The 25,005-nt window shown below is 30.3% G+C and overlaps 1 protein-coding gene across 2 annotated transcripts in view; it reads left to right on the top strand.

The window, feature by feature from the left end:
• Positions 1-23,292, top strand: part of LOC135925237 (protein unc-79 homolog) — a 37,514-nt gene extending 14,222 nt beyond the window's left edge. Inside the window, exons 23-49 of one of the 2 annotated variants that reach the window (XM_065460464.1) lie at positions 462-836; positions 1,183-1,451; positions 1,566-1,680; positions 2,054-2,241; positions 2,541-2,784; positions 3,256-3,429; positions 3,714-3,788; positions 5,153-5,277; positions 5,510-5,655; positions 6,053-6,095; positions 6,689-6,871; positions 7,800-7,939; positions 8,319-8,467; positions 9,359-9,462; positions 9,742-10,052; positions 12,252-12,388; positions 12,644-12,776; positions 15,323-15,578; positions 16,494-16,781; positions 17,098-17,319; positions 17,442-17,561; positions 18,136-18,814; positions 19,393-19,573; positions 20,495-20,735; positions 20,980-21,120; positions 22,050-22,169; positions 22,900-23,292. In XM_065460464.1, coding sequence (XP_065316536.1) covers positions 462-836; positions 1,183-1,451; positions 1,566-1,680; positions 2,054-2,241; positions 2,541-2,784; positions 3,256-3,429; positions 3,714-3,788; positions 5,153-5,277; positions 5,510-5,655; positions 6,053-6,095; positions 6,689-6,871; positions 7,800-7,939; positions 8,319-8,467; positions 9,359-9,462; positions 9,742-10,052; positions 12,252-12,388; positions 12,644-12,776; positions 15,323-15,578; positions 16,494-16,781; positions 17,098-17,319; positions 17,442-17,561; positions 18,136-18,814; positions 19,393-19,573; positions 20,495-20,735; positions 20,980-21,120; positions 22,050-22,169; positions 22,900-23,079 — 5,339 coding nt within the window. In that variant the 3' untranslated portion in view covers positions 23,080-23,292. The remainder of the gene's footprint in view (positions 1-461; positions 837-1,182; positions 1,452-1,565; positions 1,681-2,053; positions 2,242-2,540; positions 2,785-3,255; positions 3,430-3,713; positions 3,789-5,152; positions 5,278-5,509; positions 5,656-6,052; positions 6,096-6,688; positions 6,872-7,799; positions 7,940-8,318; positions 8,468-9,358; positions 9,463-9,741; positions 10,053-12,251; positions 12,389-12,643; positions 12,777-15,322; positions 15,579-16,493; positions 16,782-17,097; positions 17,320-17,441; positions 17,562-18,135; positions 18,815-19,392; positions 19,574-20,494; positions 20,736-20,979; positions 21,121-22,049; positions 22,170-22,899) is intronic. The other variant, XM_065460465.1, reaches the window with a different exon arrangement.
• The last annotated feature ends 1,713 nt before the right edge of the window (positions 23,293-25,005 follow it).

The following is a 25,005-nucleotide window of genomic DNA, read 5'->3' as shown; positions in this document are numbered from 1 at the left end:
TTGTATGAGGTTTTTTTTTTATATAAGCCCCTTATTTATTTATTTTCTTTCACGTATATAGCGATTCGCGAATATTTGTGTTCTTTGATTTCAACGAGGTATCTGTCGTCACACATTGATAAGAGAAACCTTTCTGGGAGATAGGGGTATTAAAAAAAACAAATAAAACGGGGAATGAAACAAACAGAAATTTAATTTATAAAACTAATTTTATTGTAAAAAAACATAAATCATTTAATAACAAAATAAGCCAGTTGTAAATTGATTGTAATAATAAAATAAAATATTGTTAGAATTATATTGATGGCTGTTGGTGAAATTGGAAATTTCTTAAACATAATATTGGTAGATTGTTATTTTACTTAAAGATTGTAAGTGGTTATAAAACTTTATGTAGGAAAAAAAACCAATTGTTTTTTTTATCTAATATAACTCCTCCTCCTTATTCTCAAACTTTTCAGAATATATCGTGGGGAGTCACGCTTTAGTTCCGATCGAAGGTCCTAGTTCCAGCCAAACGTATGAGCCCTCTAGGGTAAATATCTCCGCTGTTTCGGGCCAAGAAGGAACAACACGTAATATTTACGACCTAAGCTCAAAAGATAGCTTGGGAACCCTGAAAGGGGAAACGGGAGAGAAAGTGGGATTCGAGGAAAATCTAGAAGAGAAAACAGATTTGGACGAGACCCGTTCCTTCTGGAAAACGAGCCAGGGAGAGTTCAAAATTATTTACGCGGAGCTGCCCGCGCGGTTTAAGCTGATACATTCCGTGTTTAAGGTCGTTGCCAGCTTGAACAGAAACGTAAAACAATCGAGAGAAATGGCCGGGGAACGAGGTAACAAACCTTTAAATTGTTATTTCCAAAAATTGATTCGAAAATATCGTAATTTTAAATATCCGTAATTCTTGATTACCTTTAACTTCAACGATTTTTTAAATTTGTACTTGCTTATTCGACTCTTTACTAAATTATCCCCCCCCCCTCCACCTTTCTTTAGGAATATTTATGCTGATTCTTTATTAAATAAATGTAGGCACGCAATAGAGAGAAAAATATGGAAAAGTTAAGCCTGTTAATGACTATTTTCAAATTTTTAGGAAAGTAATGGATGATTAAAATACTATATTTCTCGGGTTTCGCTCTCATCGTATACATATATATTATATTTCAATTTTTCTAGCGGTCTCTACTAACACCCCAAATGACGCGGAGTCTCAAATCTCTAACACTAGCTGGAAAGTACCCTCCAGGAACTTGGATATTCTATTAAAGTATCGCGTGATTGGCCTCTACAAATGCCTGAATTTTTTAAACGACGCCATCATCTCGGGGCAGTTCCTGTTGGATAGTAAGGGCGAGAATAGGGGGTTCGTTATATGGTTTCAAGAAAATTTGATAATACCTACCCTTTGGTCTTTGCTCGCCATTTTCGATTCCTACCTGAATCAGGTTCGCTAATAGAAATAGTATATATTAGACCAAGATAGTTAAAACGACATTAAATTATTTATAGGATACTGTTTTTTTCGTTCTCATTTTTTTTTTATTGAATCGGTTATTAAGCTGATCATACCGCTTTTCTTGAAGTGCCTAACGTTCCCTAACGGTCGAAGCTCTTTTTGGAAACTGATAACCGTGAATTACTTCAACAACGATTGGAAGCGTAGGATTAACACCGGTATGTAGAAAAAAATCGGATAAGGGCGGATTATCAGTTAAAACTTGTCTTTTTTCCCCTTTTATTTACGATTTCTTCAGCGTTATTAGAGTTTTTTTATATTTATTTTCGTTTTGTGTTGATTAAAGTTAGTCACTCTCCTCTTTTAATAGCATTAAGGAAACGAGCTTTAAAATAGTTTTTCGTTAGCGAAAATAGATATCAACTAGGCCTATTCAATAACTTGTCGAATTCGAATAGTCAACCATTCCTATAATTTCGTTTTATTCATTTATAGAAGAAGAAAAATTGCATAATATGAAAACAAAATAATTTCATACCTATTTTTTTACAAAAAAAAAATTATTATTATAAACTAAAATTTATATATTAGTTAATAGCTTGTTTTCCCTCTTTCAACTCATCCATTTCGCTGGCGACGATATTCGTGGCAAGGAAGAATGTCAAAATTGCATGTCCTACGCGTTTTATGTCCTGGCATATAGCATATTCGATTCGAACTTGCACTTGGCTCAGTATACCAAATTGACGTTTCACTCTTTACCCTTCGGATCTTACAAGGTTAATATTATTTGTATGGAACCGGCTTATAAAAATTTACCCGGTTTCTCGGCCCTTAAATATTCGTGTATGAATTAATCGACTCTTCTTTTGGGCGGGCTACCGGCCTATAAGGATCTTGAGAATATTTAGTATTCTACGATATGGGGTCCAATTCCCGATCACTTACTATTACACCACTCTATTAGATATACTAAAATCCATTTGAAAAATCGATTTAGTAGTCTCGAAGAATGAACCAGACTTTAAGTCCTTTTTTTTATTTTATATTTTACCACAATAAATATATCCGTTACAAGACAATATTCAAATATCTCGATTGGCAATTCGCATACTGCCGAGTGGACCGGTTAGTGATCTTGAACCTGATTCAAAGCTTGTTGTTGATCTTCAAAACGCGTTGTAACCTAAGGCCCACCTCGGAGTTTTACGTTTACATTTTCTACGTAAACGCGTTCGACTTCGTCATCAAGCACTTGGAGATGCTGCTGATAGAACAGTACCTTCCCACCTACTCGCACACTAAGATGACTCCAATTTACGGTTTAGAGTTTTTATTTGATATTTATATTTCACATTATTCGCAAAAAAATAGATAAATTATCCAGGTATTTTTTATCAAATCTGTATTATTATTTTTTTACAGTGCTTTCCCTAAATTTTAGATGGTTTTGTCATGTTAATTTTGAATTACGATTTTAACCAAATTAATATTACGTGAGCCTCGCGGTTTTTGTTAACTGATGGCCAAACTTTTTTTTTGTAATTATGAGCGAAATCTCCAACTTACTTAATATGGGCGAAGATAAAAAACATTTTTTTCTTTCTTTCTTTCTTTCTTTCTTTCTTTCTTTCTTTCTTTCTTTCTTTCTTTCTTTCTTTCTTTACTTTCTTTCTTTCTTTCTTTCTTTCTACCTTTCTATCTTCTCCTTATTGCATTATTATATATATTACAATAGAAAGTACCAAAGAAGGAAGGAAGGAAAAGAATATAATATTAATTTTAAAAAATAGGTTTTAGGCCCCTACGCAAGGATCGTAAATCTCAAATATCTCGATTCAACGAAGTCTTGGTAGCTTATTCTACCTCTTTTCCTGTTTTTTCAATACACAAGACTCTTCAATTGACGCGAAAGCATGGCGAAACCGATTCTGATGAATCTCGCCTCTCCTTCTTAGCCGATAAATGTAAATTACAATTGATAAACAAAATCTACTTGATTTATATTTTTGCGATTCATTATATATTTTTGGGTCGCTAGTTTTTGACCAATTAATAAAAATATTTAAAAATTAATTTTATTAACTGCCTGAGCACTATTTGGTTACTTTTTAATTAAAAAAATGTATTACATTTTAAATGTAGAAAATATGCAGTAGAATCTCTTCTTATAATGAACTTTCCCTCTTTGACAGCAAATTTCGTCCACTAAAACGAGTTGTATTTATTTATTTTTTAAATAAAAAATAAGATTTTTCTATAGATTCTTTCGCTACCACCAAAAACGACGAGAATTTGTCACCTAGGCCTAAAAAGGAACAATATGGTATATATATGTTTTAAATAATTATATAATTATTTTTTTTTTCGCTCCTCATTGAATTTAATGATCTGAGATAACGTGAGAAGAAGCGAGAAAGGGGGTGGAGAAAGAGTAATCTTTATAATATCGTCGGCCTAGAATTGGAGTGCTCCTCTTGCGCAAATGTTTAAAATGAGAAAATAAACATTATGAAATCAAATATAGGAAAAGTTTATTGATCAATTTTGATAGAGCTACAACTTTGGCAAAAATCAATATTTTTTAATCTAGTTTTTATTTATATATATATTGGAAATGAATAAGTTATTATCCACTTCTAACTCAAAATTTTTGAATGTTTAAAATGAGAAAATCAACATTAAAGTTTAAAATAAAATATAGGAAAAAGTTATTGATCAATTTTGGCAATATGGCAAAAATTAATATTTTTATAATCTAGTTTTTATTTATATATATATATTGGAAATGAATAAGTTATTATCCACTTCTAACTCAAAATTTTTGAATGTTTAAAATGAGGAAAATCAACATTAAAGTTTAAAATAAAATATAGGAAAAAGTTATTGATCAAATTTGACAATAACTTGGACAAAAATTAATATTTTTTTTAATCTAGTTTTTATTTTTATATATATTGGGAATGAATAAGTTATTATCCACTTCTAACTCAAAAATTTTAGAAATGTCTAGTGAAGCACTCCAATTCTAGACCAACCATATAGAGCATTCAAAGTGCTTGACATGAATTCAAGACTAAATTCGAATTTCGTATATTGAAATTAATAAATCCGAACCTCAAACAAATATTATTCCATTTTAGGGTTTTATTTTATTATTATTTGCACGTGAAACTAACAATTCTTGATTTGTTTCGAGTTTTCAAATTCATTTTTTGATTCCATTTCTGTTATTTTATTGTACTATGTTGGCGAGAGAGATCCGCAATGCCCAGCCCCATACCCGGGCGGGGCAACATCGGAAAAATCTTTTTTGGGGGCTGGGCCGGGCAAAAATAATGGACCGGGCCATGCAAAAAAATTTTGTATATATATATATTTGATGAATTCGGATATTTCAAAGTGAGAATAAATATAAAGTACAGTGTTTTTAAATTCAACAACTATCCAAGATTTTGCCGGATCGGTCATTAACTAAATTCCCACAGGACCGGACCTAAAGATTTTGTCATTTGCTGACCACTGATTAGCAATATTTTTTTGATAATTATACTTCTATTTTTTTTTTAGAGTTAGGGGCAAACCATGAACGTGTACACTATATAGACTTTTTCAAGTCAAAGACCTTTTCTTTTTTTAAAAATTATTTTTTTTTTAGGAAAAACTATATATATATGTATATATACTTAGAAAATGTGTTCAAGGAATTTAGCGAGGAACAATTGTCGAGTTTGATCTTTACCTTGTCCGATTCCATAATCAGCGACGTCGATTTGAGTTTACAATTGATAACCCTTTTGGAATTGACTCTTCATGTAATAAATAATAACATTTTAAATTACAAATTTGTGCACAAAGGGCTCGATTTAACCAAAAATAATATTAAGAAAATCGCGAGACTTCCTTAATAAGATGCCCTGCCATCCATGAGCAAAATCTCCGAACTTGCATTATAATTCTTTATTTCTAAGCTAAAAAATTGGGATTAGCCGTTTTTTTTTTAAAAAAAAACACTTTTTTTTTGCTAAATTATATTTTTTTTATAAGATTTTGGCTAATTTATTTCCGGCCGATACCGGAAAATTGGAGAAAAAGACTAATTACATTTTGAACGAGGCAGTTTCTTACATCCAACAATTATTGCTGTATCGCCCTAACGATAGGATTTTCGCGTTGACTCCCAAAGCTTTAAGGTTTTAATTTTATAAAGGAGTTCAAGATGAAACGCGAATAAATGGAACATAAGGATGGGGAGTAAAAAAATTGTTTAGGTTGATTTTTTTTTGGGGGGGGGGGATTACACTAATTAATGTAGTCCTTGAGGAAATTACAATATGATCACCAATTTTATTGCAAATATCCATAATCATCTCTAAATAAACCAAATATTTTATATAAATTTTTCATTATCTTTTGATTCATTTTATACTCATTAACTTCTTTTTTTTTATAAGAAAATTAATTAAATATTTCAAAATTTCGTTAAAATAATTTTAAAAGCAAGTAAAAGTTCATATTTTAATACTGTAAAAGTGAATTGAAACAATTTATTTTATTTTTTTTTTGAGTATATAATTTTATATTTTACAGGCTTTATCCTTTGGTGAATACTTTCTTATCTTCGATATATCAGGTATTATAATAAAAAAAAATTGTTAAGAAAAATATTTGTAAATGGGGATCTGAAGATTATTTTTTGATTCGATGAAATACGTTTAAAAATAAACCAGGTATTCTGATGTAAGGAGTAAGTTAAAAATTAGATAAATATGGTTTAGGGTTAGTTAAAGGTTAGAATATTAAAAATAGTTTTTAATAAAAATTTAATCATTTTTTATTGATAATTTGTCAAAACAGGTCATGTTATTTTAAATGGACGAATAAAATTTTTTTTAATGAATCAGCTGTTTTAACGACAATTTCTTTTAGTTGAACTATATGAGAATTGGCTTGTATTTATCTCTTTTCAAAATCTCGCGCCAAATATAAATTTAACCGAACGGGTGGGAATCGCAGAATATCTTGAAACATTTAAATATTTAAACTAAACTAAAAAGAAAATCAAAATAATTTTAAAACTGTTTATTGAATTATGATAATCGGTAAAAGGACACGTGACTCTTTCTTTATCTACGAAAATGGGCATCCCCTAATACTAATAGACTAAACTCTAGCAGGCCTATCATAATGATAATAATCACGTAATTGATATGTTTTTCTCTATAGGTTTTAGACACGAACGTCGCCGTGGGTTATAAAATGATGCCCTTGGTTTTGGATTTGCTCTTTTTTCTACCTTCCCCTCAAATCTACGCTACCGATAATCCCCCCAAATATTTCACATTAGCGTTGTTGGACGAACCGCAGAAAAAATTGTGGTTGACAGCACTTAACGTCATTTTTTTCAAGGTATATACATATGTATATATATATAATTAATTTTTTTTTATTATATCGATTCACAAAAATCGTTTTATACGAAAATGTTTCCAATGCACCCTCCTCCCCCCCCCCCACCCCTCCCTCCATTTTTTTTCTATGTCAGTTCGCTTGTAAAATAAAATAGGATTAAGTAAAATATTCCATTTTCGTTTATTTCTCTTCCACGTGCATCCTCCTTTTTTTTTTCTTTCTCGAAATTTATTAACCTTTTATTTAATCCAAGTAGGGGATATTAACTAGAGGTCAACGCGGACCGTAATAAAGCGATTTTCGGACGGGTAACGTGGTCAAAATATTTTCCTTACAATTTGTTCCTTTGCCTTTCGGCCCAAATATCGCTAAATAAATTTTAAAGCTTAGAATTATGCATCATTTGTATTCCTTTATGGGAATAAACAGAATTTTCTTACATTTGACATTGTTCAAGTACTTCCGGTTCTGAACTGTTAAAGCAAACCAAAAATAAATTAAACCATAAATAAACCCTTTAAAATAAACGATGCAACATATTTTTAAACAATTATAATATAATTTACTCGCACTTTCATTAGAACGCGTTTCTGGGAATTTTAAAAGAGTCGAAATTCCAAACTGTGTAAAAGATTATATAAGGCCTGACAAACTTGTACAAAGTTGTTTTACAGGACCGAGCCGAAAGACCTTTTTTAAAAATCTTTCGCGGGCCGGGTCACTCCGACCTCTACTTGGAACAAGTGTATTTTTATCTTTTGCTACGTTCTAGTTATTTTTAGAAATTCCCTATAGTAAGACCGTAACTCGATCGATTGATTGATTGATTAATAGACAGACAGACAGATAGGTAGATAGATAGATAGAATAGAATAGAATAGATATATTAATGATAAATGATATATGACAAAAATAAATATTTAAGTATGAAATAGATGAGAATCCTTTGTACGTCAGAGCAGAGTCATTAGCCGTCATTGTTATCCAAACCCTGTTCTCTCAATTTTTTGAATTCAAGAGGGGCGAAGTCGACGTTTCCGCCAAACATCCTACGTTCACTTACTCGTAAAATACTTTCTTTCTTTAATTGCGATAAAATTTAACCTATCACGCTCTATTTATTTTATTAAATAAACTTTGCGTTCTAGTACCTTAATAGGGTAATTTAAATATTTCTTAAAATTTGTATTTTTTAGCTAAATTAAAACATCTAGCTATCACTTTTAGACGTGTTAACCCCCTAAACCCAAGCTATTGCATCATGCTTTCAGCCCCCTTCCCCCATTATATGAGTTCACTAATATTTCGCATTTTTCTTTGACTGGATAAATTTCGCTCTAAAAATGATATTATCTAACAATTACCCGATTAATTATAATGACCAATTCAATTTTTATTTTATTTTTTAAACAATATATATTTTTTAAATATTAACTTTTTCAAGAGCCGTCGATGAAATTAGAGGGTCCTCACCCACAAGCCTACTTCGACATACCGTCGATAGTCAGAATGTCACTCAAAATTTGGCCCCCGTTTCGCCCGTCACTAAATTCGCGAGTTTTCTGAAGCCTAATTCTATATCCAGAATTAGAGGTCTTTTAATTGTTCAAAATAATATTTTAAATTTAAATTAATCATAGATTTATATAAAAGTTACTATTAGATTTAGTGTAAAAATTATCAATGGTGTTTTAAATTATATACATTCACATTATATATATATAAGATTACTTAATTATTATATATATTAATTAATTATATTTATTAATTTTTCCATTAACAGTTTAACTCCCAATTTCCAAAAAAAAAACACATTCACTTTCTAAGCCCCATTCGGTATTTTTTTTTAAAATTGCATTTTATTTTGATCAAATTTTGGCTCTATTTTATATAATTGCTACGAAGGAAAATGGAAAATATGAGCGAGCAATAAATGAGTTACTAAATGTCAAACACTACCATTGAATGATTTTTTCCAAATCCAACTGAATAATTTATTAAATTTTAATGAAAATCAGACCTATTTAATACATTTTACGGCCGGCTCTTATACACTGGCCACTCTTTGGTCCGCGCCTGCGCATTCTGATTTATATTAATTTGCCATTTTTGGTTCATCGATTTCGGAACCTTTTCACTTCCTTCTGAGGACTTTGTCACTATAGTTGGATAATTAGTATATTTTTAGCCGTTTACGCCAAATTTTGGCCGGCTAAAATATAGGCTAACCCGAGTTGTTAGCCTGAAACTATAACTTTGGTCTGTTTTTCTTAAAAGTTTTACCAGCCCTAATTTGAAAAAAAAACTATTATGAATTAAAACGCCTCAATGTTAACTGATTTTCTCCGGCACGCGCCTGTAGATTGAGCTGAATTAGCCGACATTTAACTATTACCCAACAATTGTCACCATTTTGGCTTTATGATCTAATATTTTTTTACTTTTTTAAAATGGTTGTTTATATACTTATTATATATGATTTAGATGATGAATACGCTACTCATTCAAAATCACACACTGGTGGACTCTCATCTGCTTTTTCCTTCGAATCCTTGGCTTCTATATTGAAAAAATCTCCCCAGCATAAGGTTTATCACGTTACTCAAAATTCAAAAACAAAAATTTATTATTTAAATGTTTTTTTAAAAAAATATATACAAATACGGTAAAACCGGTCTAATTAGAGCAGAGTTGGGACTAGAATTTTAGGCCAATTTAGTCAGTTACCCAGTTTATCAAGATTTACTATTAAGCTAATAGGAATTTGATTGGGACTCAAAATTTTGGTCAAATTAGGGAGATTAATCAAGATTTTAAATTAGAAATTGAGTTTTCCGGATAAATATCACACATACAAAAAAAAATAGGGGTCTGCGGATTTATTGGATATCACCGATACCGCCTCGTCATCTCTCTTAGATTACGAGCACACCGCGTCTGTCACCGGCAAGGAAACTCGTGGCAGAAAAAATGCGAATATCTCGAATAAATTTCCAGATTTGGCCCCTTCTGACAGGATGAACGTTAATAATAGTGATACAGTTGACATGATCAAGGACGGGGGTGAATATCAAGAGGATACCTTGGCGTTAGCTCTCGTGTGCTTGGAGATCTTCGTGAGAAGGTGCCAGAGCATGGCCAGTCAATATTTGGTCGATATACTCATGTTGACCTCCAAGTAAAGTTATTATTTAATATAGTTAGATTCAGACTAATTTAAAACATTGTTAGATAAAGATTTTTAATTAAATAAAAAAAAAATATTTCAACTCCCGCACATTATTGGGTTAATGATGCTTACTACCTAAGGTACTACTTATCAAATTTGAATTTTGTTCATTTCTTTGGATAGGCACTACCAAATATATTTATAATATATATTTGAAAAATCGTGATTTTTGGAAAGCCTCTATGGCCTAGTAGGCAAGAGCTTGGCTTACTGATCCCACAGTCCCGGGTTCGAATCCCGGGAATGGTCATGTTTTTTTTCTTAATCTAACTTGATGGTTCCATCCTTAGGGGGATAATATATAGGAGGCCGGACTCGACCACGTGATTCCGTATTAATATATTAAATAATAAGGGTCTTATTACATTTTAATAAATTTTGGTCGGTATTTAGCAAATTAGGTTGTTATTTAAAATATTTTCATACATTCACTTAGTAGTAAGCATCATTAACCCACATTATTGTGCCAATATTTATCGGACGCCATCTTTTTATCTTGACCATAAATATAAACCATTTTTCGGAGAAATTGCGACAAAAAAACCAACTCGCACATCTGCTATTATTACGATGATGCGTTTATGCTTTCATCCTATGCTGAATAAAATGTTTTATTGCTGATAAAAACTCCTTGTCAGTTGTCAAGGTAAAATTTATCCTCCATGCATCCATTTTCTACCAAGAGGAGAAAAAAAAATTATTATTTTTATTTATCTTAATAAATAAGGGAAGTATAAATATCGCAAAAGTTACTATTTTCTTGTATAGTATAAAAGTATAAGTTCTTAGTTCTCTTCTTTGGGCTTGTCAAGTTGTCACTCATAGATTCTTTCAAAATATGAGATTGTGTTTGTACTCCTTTAATTGCTGAGGTCAGGTTGATAATATTGTTTCTTAATAGCAGGTTTTTTTCTGCCTAAGTTCATTAATAGTATATTTTTATTACCACCCCCCCCCCCCCGCCTCTCCCATTAACTAATAAGTTCTAAATGCCCGCCTATTTATGAAAAATAAAACTAAAAAGTCCAGTTTTTCTGAATATTTTTAAAGACTTGGGTTTTATCCACTTGCTTAAAAATTATCAGTGGAAGTCGTTTTTATGGTTCTAGCTAAGGCATTTTTGTCTGCTATTTCAATCATTAATGTCTGGCGACAAAAAATTGTTGTATCAGAGTATAGAGTTTTAATGATCATGATAAATGAGGGATCATCAACCAATCACATTGGCTGATGTATCAATTATAAAATCGACAATAACTTTATCAGCCAGTTTTCTGAGAAATATTAACATGTGCAAATCAATTTAGCTTGAAATGAATTGGTCGTTTTATATGTAGTCTCTTCTATACCAAAATTATTAAGATGTTTTTCTATCTCTTTAAAACTGTTGGCATGAAGATTCTTACAAAATAAAAATACTATTAGAATTTAAAAATGACAATTACTTTTAAATGTTTTTTGGGGTTATAGCTACTGGATTTATTTGAGGATTTATATTTTTTTTACAGTTTGAAAAAATAAATTTATAGCTATCTTTTGTCTTTGCATTAATTTGAAAATATTTTTCAAATTTTGGATGGAAAATTTGTATTATTGTTATCAAGAACATTTTCGTCCAGGGTACCTTCCATTTCATTAATATCATAATTGTCTGACTCACATCGATTTGGGTAACCATTTGCTATGACATTTTAAATAATTTACACCTTATTTAGGTTTGCTAAGTAGCGCGCTACTTAGCTACTTTCAATAAAAAAGGAGCGCACTAGGAAATTAAGTTATTGGAAGAAAAAAAGATAGCGCACTACTTAAACAACTCTGGAATATATATATTTTTAGCCGTTTAAGCCAATTTTTAACCGAAAATTATTACTTTGGCCTCTGGGGCTTTTCTTATAAATATAGCAGCTCAAATTTGAAAGAAACTAATATAAATTAAAGCGTATTGATATAAAAGGGTTATCTCCGACACGCGCGTATCAATTGGGCCTAATCAGCTGACATTTAGCTATTACCCAACTATACCCATCACTTGTCCTTTTTATTTTATATAACAATATTACAAATCTATATAATTACGATTTATGTAAAACCGAATTCTTATTTTATAATCTAAAAATAAAAAAAATTTAATTATATTATTATCAGGATTTCGACCCATTCATTTTACCCCGGAGAAGAAAATCCTTGTGACTTTGATCTTTTAAATCCTTCAAATTATTTTGCGGGCGGACAATCATCGTTTTACGGCAGAGTTGATGCGGGGGCGTCTTCCCTAAGTCCAGGTTTGAAAATTTATTTTATTTTCATATAAATTTTATAAATATTTTGTTCCCATCCACATTTAGTATTATATTGTACTATGTATTTACGGTCCTTACGAAACATTTCAACTCTTGCAATACCTTTTACATCCATTTTTATCAGAAAGAAAGAATAAACAGTATATATATATATATATATATATTTAAATGTAATGATATTAAATTTTAACTGCGAATTAGATTATTCATTAAATCCGTTTACCAATTTTTTCTTAGTGCATCAAGGGCTTACCTCATTCGCTTCTTCCGCGCACACAGACCCCAATACTTATAACACGCCCCACGACCGACCGTTGCCCCACGTACTGCTATCTAATCTTACCAGTAATTCGAGCCCGCTTATAAATCGGTAAAAAAATATATTATAGTTTGGAAAGTTTGTATAGTAATAACCTATAGAGATAATATTTCGTCACCTAAGTAACACAGTGTTCTATATATCCATTTTTCAAGAGAGATTTTCTCATAATAAGGCAAATAAAGGATTAAAGATTATATTTTGTCATTTTTATCGGTGTTAATGGAACAATTGAAGAATTAATTTATAGAAATAGATGCATTTTTGCAAAAATACGTACATAGGACACTATAATACTCAATCGACCGATTCGTAAAGATATGCATGTAAAAAGCCTCCATAAAAATTATATCTTTTAATCACATTTATTTAAGGGCGGCCCTCGGTGTTTTGCTCCCTCCCAAAAAAATTTTGGCCCCCTAAAAATGGCCCCCAAAATATTTTCGACTCCCAAATTTAAAAAAAAATTTATTAATTATTAAATTTTAATTAACAATTAAATCTAAATGAAAATACAACAAAATTTTTAGAAAAATATTATTTATTTAATTTATACAAATTAATAAACAAGAACATATCTATAAAAATATTACTTATAAAACATACCTTAATTCATTAGCCGCCCATGTGATAAATTTTGATAAAAGGAATTCAGCAATTGGTAACAAAAATGTTATCTGCAAAGAAGGGGCAGCTATAACGCGAAAGCTCAAAAGCTCATTTAAATTCATGACAATAGTGCATGATAAAAATCTTAATATAAATAAGGATACACTCAGTTAACAACAATTTTGGTAAGCCTAACAAATTAATCGTAATCGTTATTATCTTAAGTCAATATGATTTAATGCTATTTCTTAGCTACCTTTTCCTAGGGCTAGTTCAACAAAAATTACGGATGCTGCAAAAGGATGAAAATATAATTTATTTGCACCATCCAACTGAATTTAAAAATTTTAATACGAATACTAAAGAATGCACAGTATATATCACCCCATATTATAAAACTTAGTCTAATCTATTATGGCAGATATGGTGCTGGAATATATATCATAAAAATATAACAAAACTGTAATACTTTTTTTTTATCTTGAGGCTGATGAGACAAAAGATGCATCAGGTTAAACCTGGTCATAATTATTCGTTATATTTTGGAAAAATAAATTTAACAGGTATCATTAATTTACTACATCTTTCTGTTGAAAGCATAATTAATTGTATTTTACAACAACTTAATGAAATAAACATTAATTCATCGAATATAATGAGCCAGGCATATGATGGTGCAAACTTCTTGTCTGAGCGAAATGGATGAGTATGAACACTGCTTTAAAAAAAAAATAGTGCCTTTGTATAATAATGTTATCATTTCGATTTTTTAAATTTATCTAATGCATTGTAGAATTTTTATAGGCGATTTAACGTATCCTGTCAGGTCATACTCTTAAAGACTTTTAGACCAGAGGTGGACTGGTCATTTAAAATATCATATTATTTATGAGAATTTTGAGGCCATTTAAGATTTTTTATTTTACTTTTCTAATAGAACTCTTGACTCAGAGGTTTCCACTTATGATTCTTTTATCTCAATGCAATAATATAAATTCCATTATATTGGCAATTATAATTTATGAAATATTTATAACAATTGATCTACTAAATAAGTATCTTCAGTCAGTAGGTAATAATATAGTGGGGGATAAAAATTGTATTGATTCTACAAGTAATATCTAAAAAAATAAAAAAAGTGATATTTCTTTTGATTTGATATATTATTAACTCACCCCTCAAAAATCATCAAGAGTTCGTTAAACATTTTCAAATCTTCAAGATTTTTTGAGATTTACCAAATTGCAATTTAATTGTGAAAAGGACTCCAATTGGAGTTCTCTAAAAACGAATTATGAAATTATTATGGATCGTTTTTTAGATAGATTTACTCAAGATGTATTTTAATCTTCTATTATGGTTTTATTCATTGTCCCCCCTTAACCCTGATTGCTGTCATATAAAAGGGCCCCATTAAAATCAGATGTGGAGATATTTCATCATGAAATGGAATAGTAAAAGGATTATTAGCAGAGTATCATAAATATTATCTATAAAAAAGTGATCATCTTGCATTTAAAGAATTGTAATGCTACTCAACAGCCATCATCATTGGGATATCAACGGCTTCTTGTGAGGCCTCTTTCTCTTTACACTAAAATATTTCTAACACTAGAGAATCGATGAAAATTTAATATCTTAATGGCTTATGAAAAAAAAAAGAATAACACAAAATTTAGCATTGTCGTATTATAAATATAGTATTTTTTTGTATTCATATTTAAAAATTTTTAATAAAAATTGCAAAATATCTCTATGAGTGCCTAACTATTTATTTTATTTCAAAAAAATATTGGACTCCCTAAGTAAACAGTTGCATCCCCCCTCCCCTCCCCTCCCTGTAAGAACTGGTTATGGCCCTATATATATATCTTTAATATAAATGACAAAAATTCTAAACCAAATTAAATTCATCGAGTAATAACGATTTAGATTTGTATCGAAATTCTATATAAATATTTATTTTTTTTTACAAATTATAACTATAGAGATTCGTTTTTCATACCTGGCCATTGCAGATCCATAGCTCAGCAAATGCTACGATGCATATTGCATCAATACGCCCCGAACAGGCTCTTCCTGCGCCTTTTCTCTACTACCCTCAGTTCCAGCAGTTCCTCTATTTCTTCCTTTTTGGCCCAATCTCATGATTACACCTTCTTCTCGTTATTCAGAGTTATGACCGAGGTGCTGAAGGGATTCACAGATTTTACTCCACTTCACCCCCTCAGTTGCTTATTACAGGTGTATATATATATATATATATTATGATAGTTAATGGGAAATAATTCTTGCCGTGATTGCTAAATAAATTAGATCACTTGATTAGCAATTTAATACCCCAATCCTATTTTCTGAAATTTCGATGGGTCAAAGATAAACATATCTAATACTAATTAGACATTCATAAAGAGATTATCTATGGTTTAAACAACCAGAATTTATAAATAAGTTCCATATTACCCCTTTTTTGGAATATAATATTTTATACTTTAAAAAATTTACACGAACTTCTAAGAAAAAATTTATTCATAAAACAGAAAAAGGTTTTGAAGCAATAAGTAAGTTGATAATATATTTTGAGCCTTATTATTGATTTATCTATAAATATTAGGGCCAACGAGATGCCATATTTTGAATTGATTTTCTACCCTAAATTTATTTTGTATAGGCCAGATCATGAAATAATGAAAAGGTCCATAAACCATATTGATTCTTATATGAAATTATTAAATTTTTTTACTTTAAAAAAATAAGAATAGATGAAGAGTTGTTAAAATAATTCGGTAAATATCTTTAACCAAAGTCGGAAAATCTCTGCATGCCATTAAAGTCTACTATAGTTGGGTCCTTTTAAACTTATTTCTAGCTTGGCTAAATAAAATTTATAGACCGGGGTTTTTCTTAAAAATTTAGCAAAATTTGAAAGAAACTATTATAAATTCAATAGCCTTGGCACGCGCCCGTAGATTGAATTACCCGACATTTAGCCATTACCCAACTATACCCAAGACAAATAATTAGTCTTAATATAGACCTTTTCTTGAGTATTAAAAAAGATTACATTTACAATATCGAATAATCGTTAAAGTATCATCAAGGTATACGTAATTTTTTTTTTAAAAAAATTCTTAGTTCTCTATATTTTGTTAATGAAAGGATTTCGACCGAGAAAAGGCATTGACAACCTTATCTCGCGGCAAACTTACCACTTTACTCGCGAACCTTTCCGATTACTTGGACTGCGTGAGCAAGCGCGAAAAATTTTCGGCTTATTGGAAGAGCCATCTCTTTTCCCTTTTCGAGACCTTCTTCTCTTACCTGGCATCCGAGGTTGCCCTGAACCCAGTTCAGTCTAAGATAGATCTCTTTAGCGCCGATGTCAGTAGAACCCTTATGGATGTCATGTTATCCTTGCTAAGGATACCCATCGTCTCACAATTTAAGGTTTTCTCTATATACATGAATGAAAGAAATTTTGAAAAATATGTCGATTATGATAACTTTTAAGATAAGTCGACGAATGTTTTAAATATACCTTAAATAAGTGACCTATTCACCTTGTAATAAAACAATTATTAGTTGGATTGTGATTTTTGATATATTTATTCAAAATTTTTAACAGAAAAGATATTTAATTTCATAATTTCTTCTTTTTTTTTATAATTTATACATAAAATAATTATCTCAAATAATCTTTTAAATATAATCAATTCAATTTTTTTTTCCTCTATTTATCACTTTATTCTTAAAAAAAATAAAGAATCTTTTTGATTACTTTGGCAAAATTTTGACGGCTTGCCTGGCCACCGCACCTATCGATATCGAACAATTGTGGGAAATGTGCTTTCTTTGCAATTCTAACATATGTTTCAGCAAGGACAGAGACAAGCAATATTTTTCTCGCCTCGTCGTTTCCGAACTCGTTCAAGTTTTGACGTTCAAAAAAATAATTTTGCCCGTTAACGTTCTCATGATTATACAGGTTTATTAGAGATATTTCCTGTTCGTGGGGGGTGGGGGGGGGGGTTAAATCAATATGACCATATCGAAATTTTTATAACATATGTTCTAACTATATATTAAGTCTTTTTTTTATATATATAGCTCATATTAATAGATATGGGAAGTAGTCTGGGATGTAATATAATGCCAGCCTTTATTCATCAGAGCGTTAACGAGACGGATTTCGGTGTCGATGACAATATTGTTGACCCACAAATTATGGTGAGGAATGACGAGCTATTTTTTTTCACATTTTATGATTTCTGATGCCCAGGGAGTTATTAAATGTTCTATCTCCATTTTTTACTTAGTCAGCTCTTATGATTCCTTAAAGTCTGCAAATTCCTATTTTGTAGTATATAATTAATAATAGCTCATCGATTATATTTTTAAAATATCTGCCATTTTCCCTTCTAAATCCATTTCTCTATTTTCCACGGTTTTGGGCATCGCCCCGGGTCAAATTTAGAGTCTAGCACTATCATCCAGCTTGTCTTTGGTCGCTCTCTGGGTCTTGTTCCCTCCACTTCCGACCCAACGGCATCTATTTAACCAATCGTCCTTTTGCCTTCCGTTTTACATGCCCATCAGTTTATTGCTTCTATAGTACATTTTTATACTCATCTCTTTTTTTTAACAAAAAGAACTTGGCTCCTTTGCTAAAAGAAATGTTCAAATATATACGCGTTCCTTTTAAGTACTGATTAAATATAAATGTAAAATTCGAGATAGATCCACGAAATATGTATGTTATATAAAATTGTCTAATTATTTTTAACAATCCGCTTAATCGTAGATCAATTCCGGTGCCTCTGAAAGCGTGAAACACGTCACGAACGAATTTGTCAATTTTGTTTCCGACATAGCCTCCATCACTCGCTTGCAGCAACCGCTTAAATCTACCAATTTTCTCGCCACTTCCACAACCCCTTCCCCCCAAAGGCCGGCGGCTTCCAACCCGATACCCGGGACATTAACCTCCGAACAACGTGCCAAGATAATTTCGAAATCGCCGATCATTTATTATCTTTCCTCCCTATCACCCGATCAAAACGGTTACGTTACCGAAAATTCTGAAGATGATTCGGAAGAAGAAAAAGATGTGGATACGAAGAAAACGTGTAGAATCACGAGCGCGATTATTAGTGACGATAAGAACGATGACTACCAAAATATTTCCTTGAGTTCTACTTCTGACCTATCTAATAGGTCTAACAAAGAAAATTATTTCGAGCATCTGATGATACAATCCGAAAATTACCACCAACAGTTGGGCGCCTACGTCAAGATGGGCCTGGCCCAGGTTTTAGCGTGCGAAATGTCGCGCGAGTCCGAAAAATTTTCCACTCTAACTTCCAACCTTTTATCCATTCAAGGGGCAGTTAACAAAGGAACCGGAGGGCCTTCTGCCAACGTGGCCAGTCAGGGCCCGGCATGGCTTAGAACCCATTTTGCTTTTCTTTACGCTAAAAAAAGTTTTTTATTTTTGATTATTTTCTTGTGTTTAAAAGAAAATCTTATGACTATGACCCTATTTGTGTTTAAAAGAAAATCTTATTACTATGACCTTATTTGTGTTTAAAAGAAAATCTTATGACTATGACCCTATTCCTAATCAATTTTGTTTTAGAGGAAATCATAGAGATTAGATAAAATAATTGCGAAATTTAACATTATAACCTTGAACAAAATCTAGTCAACATTTGCTTCGATCTTATGCATATCTATTATGTATACTATATAAATGTAATAGAATACCTTCAAGGCATAATAAAATGATATATTGTATTCAATTAAATTAATGTATTAAAAATAAATAAATAAATGTATTTGATATAGAAGGAGAGAAATAACAGATAAAGACATGATTAAAATAAAATTTTAGATTATTACATAATTACCACAATAAGCAACATCACGATTTTCCAGTATGGACTATATTTACCGACTATCGATTTTGGCCAAAGATTAACTTGAAATTAATTTTTATTTGTTTCTTATTTTACGAAATTTGTTCAAATATATATTATTTTTTTCATTCAAAACAAAATAGGCTTATCAGCCATCACTACTCCCCCTTCTTCCATTCCCAACTACGGTAATTACATTACTTCGTCTAATCAATGGCCTGCCAATCTCACCCTGACCAAAAATGATATCAATCCCAAAACTTCTTACACCGGACCTGGAAATGTCGGAGGGAAATCTAGTAATCTTAGCAACGAACAACAGGGGTAATTGAGTCAACGATAAAATACCTTAAGGTTGGGACCGCCTCAGAACAGTAGTTCTCTTCTTTTACGGGGTGGCTTCTCTAAGTCGTTTCCTCTTAAGGAATCTAAATCTATTGCAAAAAATTATTTATTTATTTTTTTTGCAATTTTGATATATGCATACATTAAGAAAAGAAAAGAATTTGATTTCTTTTTGAGAATAAAAATTTTAGTCAAGGAAAGAGGCGGGGGTTATTAAATATAATTGAATTGAAAGGCTTATTTAAAACAAAGGTCATATATACAAGTAAATATGATAAACGTTATAACGCATATATATAAAAAAAAAGCAATTGAGAGATCGGTTTATATGCATTGTTATATGTAACCAATGATTAGCTCTTTAATGGCTTGTTTAAAATAGAAGGTTTCATTACGAATCGCTACTTATTTGGCTAAATTTTCTACCATATAACATGATAAATTTAAAGAATTCTTATCACACCAAGAGTACTGGTGACAAGTAGAATTAAAATTTCGTTAGCGATGTCTGAATATTTGTTTATTTTCAAGAATTTTTGCCGAATTAATTACTGAGGCATTTTTTTATATGTAAAATTTTGTGATTTTTGTTGTAATCGTAGTAATATATTACTATAATTAAAACATTAATTAGAAAAAATGTCAATCATAGAAATAGTAATATATCGGATTATTGATAAAAAACATTATTAATTTTTTATCGATAGAAATAAAGAAAATTGAAAATTACAAAGTGTTGTATTTTTATTTTAATTAATTATTATTAGTAAAAGTTATATTAATTTTCATGCATAAAAAATCTTTAAAGATTTTTGCAAAACTCTGTTTTGAAATTATAATTGGTTAATCTATGTAAAATTTTACTCAGTGAAAGATCCATATTTTTTTGTGTATTAATAGGCTCAAGGATTTTACGGATTGCGTTTCCAAGATTAGGTTATCTTGTTGGATTCTCCTGGCTTCCCTTCACAACAATTGTTTAGCCAAATCATCTTCCAATATCCCATGCCAACCATTTATGTTAGATCATCATCCCAAGATATCGGATTTAATTATGCATTTAGTTATGAAGTTTCCAGAATTTTCTCAATCCAGTGTTTTGCACACCACGGCGCTCTTTTACGGCTTTATTCTGTGCCAAGTTCTAATATATATTTTTTAATATTATTTGTTATATTTTATTTAAGCACTAATCCAATATTCTATATTTAAAGCCCTAAGGCTATGTTCGGTGAGAAAAAACATGAATAATAATGCCATTAAAATAGGGTGTCATTTTAAAAGATGTTTAGGGTCTCAAAAATGAGTTGCGCAAGGACGAACCCTACCCTTTTTTAGCTTTTTTCTTCTATATTATTAATCATTTATTTTTCAAAAAATAATAGCTTTGGACAATCTACAATGAATATATCATTTCCATTCATCGGGAAGAGAGCGAAGTTACTTTGTTGGCCGAAAATGCGTTACTGAGCTTTTGGTGTCAAATTATTCCCGGGATACTGCAATTTTTAACGATCTCTAAATCTGTAAAATATATATATTTTATTTGAATAATGAACTAGTTTTTCGCATTATAATTTCGTTAGTATTTAAATGGATAATATATTAAAAACAATTTAAATGTTACAAATAATTTATTCTCTTTAATTATAATTATAGCGTTGGCTTAGGCTGAGGGGGGGGGGGTACTGTTAAATGGGTATTTCTCCCATAAATTTTATTGGAGATCTTTTGGTCCACTTATTGTAGGCCTTTGGCTATATCATTTGTCTTCCACCTTCTCTAAAAATAAAAATGCTATTTTTTTTAAATTATGAATTATTGTCGTTATTTTTAAATGTTTATTAAGGTTTACTGCTTTTTTCTTTCAAATTCTTCCTTATAGTGATATATATATACATATGGGAGAGGAGGGGGGGGGGGGGTTTGGGCTTAGTAAAAATAATTTATTAGGTTAAAATTATATTTACTAGAACAGGCAAATTTTTTATGTAAAGAAGGGAGGGGGGCATTGGTTAGGAGCTTGACACCGTATACACTACATGCAAAGTGTATAATCAAAGATTTATCCTATTTTTTCCCCCATATAAAAACTACATTACATTTCAAATGGATGGCCTCTAATACTAGTATCTTGTTTCTATTCATATATATATAGTATAGGGATTCCGAATCTCTCTAATTTAAATTATTTGCTAAAGGGCGCATTTTAAATAAAAAATATCGGAAATGTATTTCACATTGTGTTTCAGCCAACTTTTATCAAAATCTTCTGAATTAGTCTTAATTTATATAGATTTCTCATATAAATTTAAAAAATATATATATAAATTTATGGCGACAATTACCAGGTTTTTATAGGTTAGGTAATCTAGAAATTGCTGGAAGGCATTTCCGGTCATATCACAATTTTCCAAATCCGATTTTTAAAAAAAAAATCTTTCTTTTTTTTCAGTATCCTGAAATGATTAGCTTGCATTTGTTGAATACGATTGAATCTTTGCAAGAAATTAACGCTTCCTCTCTCATCAAATTATTTCCATTGTGGCGTCCTATTCTTTATTACCAAGAACAAGTACAGGAGTTTTTTTTTAAAATAATTTTCCCATCGTTCAATTTTGTATAACTTAATAGTGAACGATTTTTCAAGTCCGAACTCGACCCGGTTCGAAAATACCCCGTATTTAAATTATTGTCTAAAAAGCTGTCCTCGCTAGGTTCCTTGTTCGCAAAATCGCTAACAAAATAATCTTCGATTTTGAAACCCGAACCGGAAGGTCTGTAGATTATTGAAACATTTTTTTTAGCTATTTAAATATCAATTTTTAATTCATATATTTATATATCTTAATACATATTTTATGTTAATTTTAATAAAGTTTAACTAATAAATTGTTTTATCATTAAATCTGATTTGGTATTTTTTATCTCCTAATGACAGACTATGGTCAGTGAGTAATGTTGTGTTATAATAGATTTGCCTAACTATGATCTTAAAGTCATTTGATCGTAAAGTCCACTTTTCTGGTTAGTTCATTTAATTGCTGTAAATTAAGGATAAAAAAATTACTTGGAATTGTCTGATACATAAATTGAATAATTACCTCATATAAATACATATCAATAATGATATCGCTTTTACAATCAAAGGAGGCCATAACTTTGAGATAATATTCTATAATGTCATTTTTAAGTTTAAACTATTTTACAAATCGTATATGTTATTTTATTTCTAAACATATATCTTGAATTATATATTTATATAAAAATACACATATTTTTTATTTATTCGTGTATCAATCAAGTTGCCCTCCCACTTGCAAATCAGGCTGAATAAAGTATTAAACTGGGCTCCTAAATTAGAATTGAACAAAGATAATTTTTTCCATAGCTCTACATTTATGGAATGGCTAACGAAAGTTCAATTTAAATTGAGTCGGACAGAAATGCAATCATCCATGGCAATCCAAATTTACACTCTTTAATATATAATTTCATATCTTATAAATCCATTATTTTATAATTCCATTATTTATAACGTGTAATTTTTTAGCGTTTTATTTAAGCAAATTTATTTATAAATTATCAAAATGTTTAAATATTTACAATTCTTAATATTTATATTTAATATATTCATTTATAATAATTGTTTTTTTTTAAATGTAATATTTTTTTTAAAAAAAAAATTAATAATAAAGTTTATAGTTAAAGCCATACTTTCGACTGAGTTGGTAGCTACAATATTTTTTAAAATGTATAATATAAATTAGGAGGAATTGTGACCGGCATATCAGTACCCCTAGCCCTAAAGGATGGATATCGGTTAATATTATGAGGATCTGCAAGGCCCCAGCCGTTTCAACCATAAAGGAAATTTGCATAAGTTGCCCGGCTTTGCTCGCCAAATTTTTTATCCCGCTCGGGCCAAAGTTTTTAAAAAATTTGCCTGAAATCCATCCCGAGATTTTATTTAAAAAAAATTGTCTGAGGCCTGGCCCAAAATCAGCGTCTATATGAACGGAGAGGGGTAGGAACAGTTCGCATACTATTTACTTGAGGGGGGAAGGGGGTAGGCGCCTTTAATGGGGGGGGGGGGGTTATCTATTAAATTTTGAGATCAAATAAGGACAAAATTTATTATTGGAAAAATTAATACTTTTTTTATTTTAGACCTATTATAATACAATTCATCAACCAAATCTATCAAACAATCATAGACATTATTTTCCAAATAAAACTTTCTGCTATCCTTATAAATGTAATTTAAAAGGTTTATGCATTTAAAGCATATAATGCTATAATAAGGAATTCATTATAAATGATGGGGGTTTTAATTGCATTTATTATCTAAAAAATAACTCCTTTATACTCACAAAATGTCGATAGTTAGTAGTAGAGATAAAATAATTAGTTATTCTTTTTAAATTTTCTGATAGAATATCAATATAATCACAAAAGTGAAATTAAAAATAGGGAAACACCGACGCCGAAGACGGCGGGAATTTTTTAGGGGGGTAAGCAAAGGTTTTTGAAGGGGGTTTGCATCCAGTGAAAATCCTGTCATGTAGACGCTGATGCTGGCTACCAATACTGGTTAAAGTCAGATACTAATGAAGAACAATATTGGCATATTTTAGAATTAGTACTTCTATTTGTTCAGCCAACTTTAGATGAGGTATTTAATAATTTAAATACAATTTATTCTTACAAAAATATTAATCGATTATTTGCGATATTGGTACTACTCTAATAATTCATAAATCGTATTCTTACGAATAATAATAAAATTATTCGAATTGATTCGTAGAATTTAAAATATTAAAAATAAAAATAAAAAAATGGTTTTATAAATTGATTTATGAAACCTTTAAAACAAATTAAAAGTTTCCCAAGTAAAATAAAATTAAATAAAATTAAAAAAGTTAATAATTTAAAAAAAACAAAGATTGTTTATCTCGTAAAAATTTGCCTTTTTATACTCTTTTATAACTATTCAAATATAATCTTTTTATCACGCGTTATAACAATAAATCCTCAAAAATTCTTTATGCAAATTCCATAAAGTACAACAAAATCCAAAAGAAATCTTTATGCAAATTCTAACATTCACAACACCTCCCTACTTAAATTAGACCCAACATTCTGCGAATGATCAATCTTCTTTCGATCTCGACTTATTCTTCTTAATTTTTGCTGTCTTCTAAGTTCTAACGAAGGCTTTGTCGCTTGAAATTTTTGAATTCATATCTGTCGCTTGTCACCCTGGGAAATGATCAGCTTTTTATCTCTGTAGGCCACTGACGAACTTGATAAACGCTTGTTTTCCACGATCCACTCTTGATGAACGATTATCGATGCCATCCAGTTTCATCGTAGCTTGCTTGTTTTCTATCATTCTCTTGTAATCCACG

Source organism: Gordionus sp. m RMFG-2023, chromosome 2 (genome assembly GCF_954871325.1).
Source record: "Gordionus sp. m RMFG-2023 chromosome 2, tfGorSpeb1-WG-v2, whole genome shotgun sequence".
Lineage (NCBI taxonomy): Eukaryota > Metazoa > Nematomorpha > Gordioida > Chordodea > Parachordodidae > Gordionus > Gordionus sp. m RMFG-2023.
This window is presented reverse-complemented; position numbering and strand designations above follow the sequence as displayed.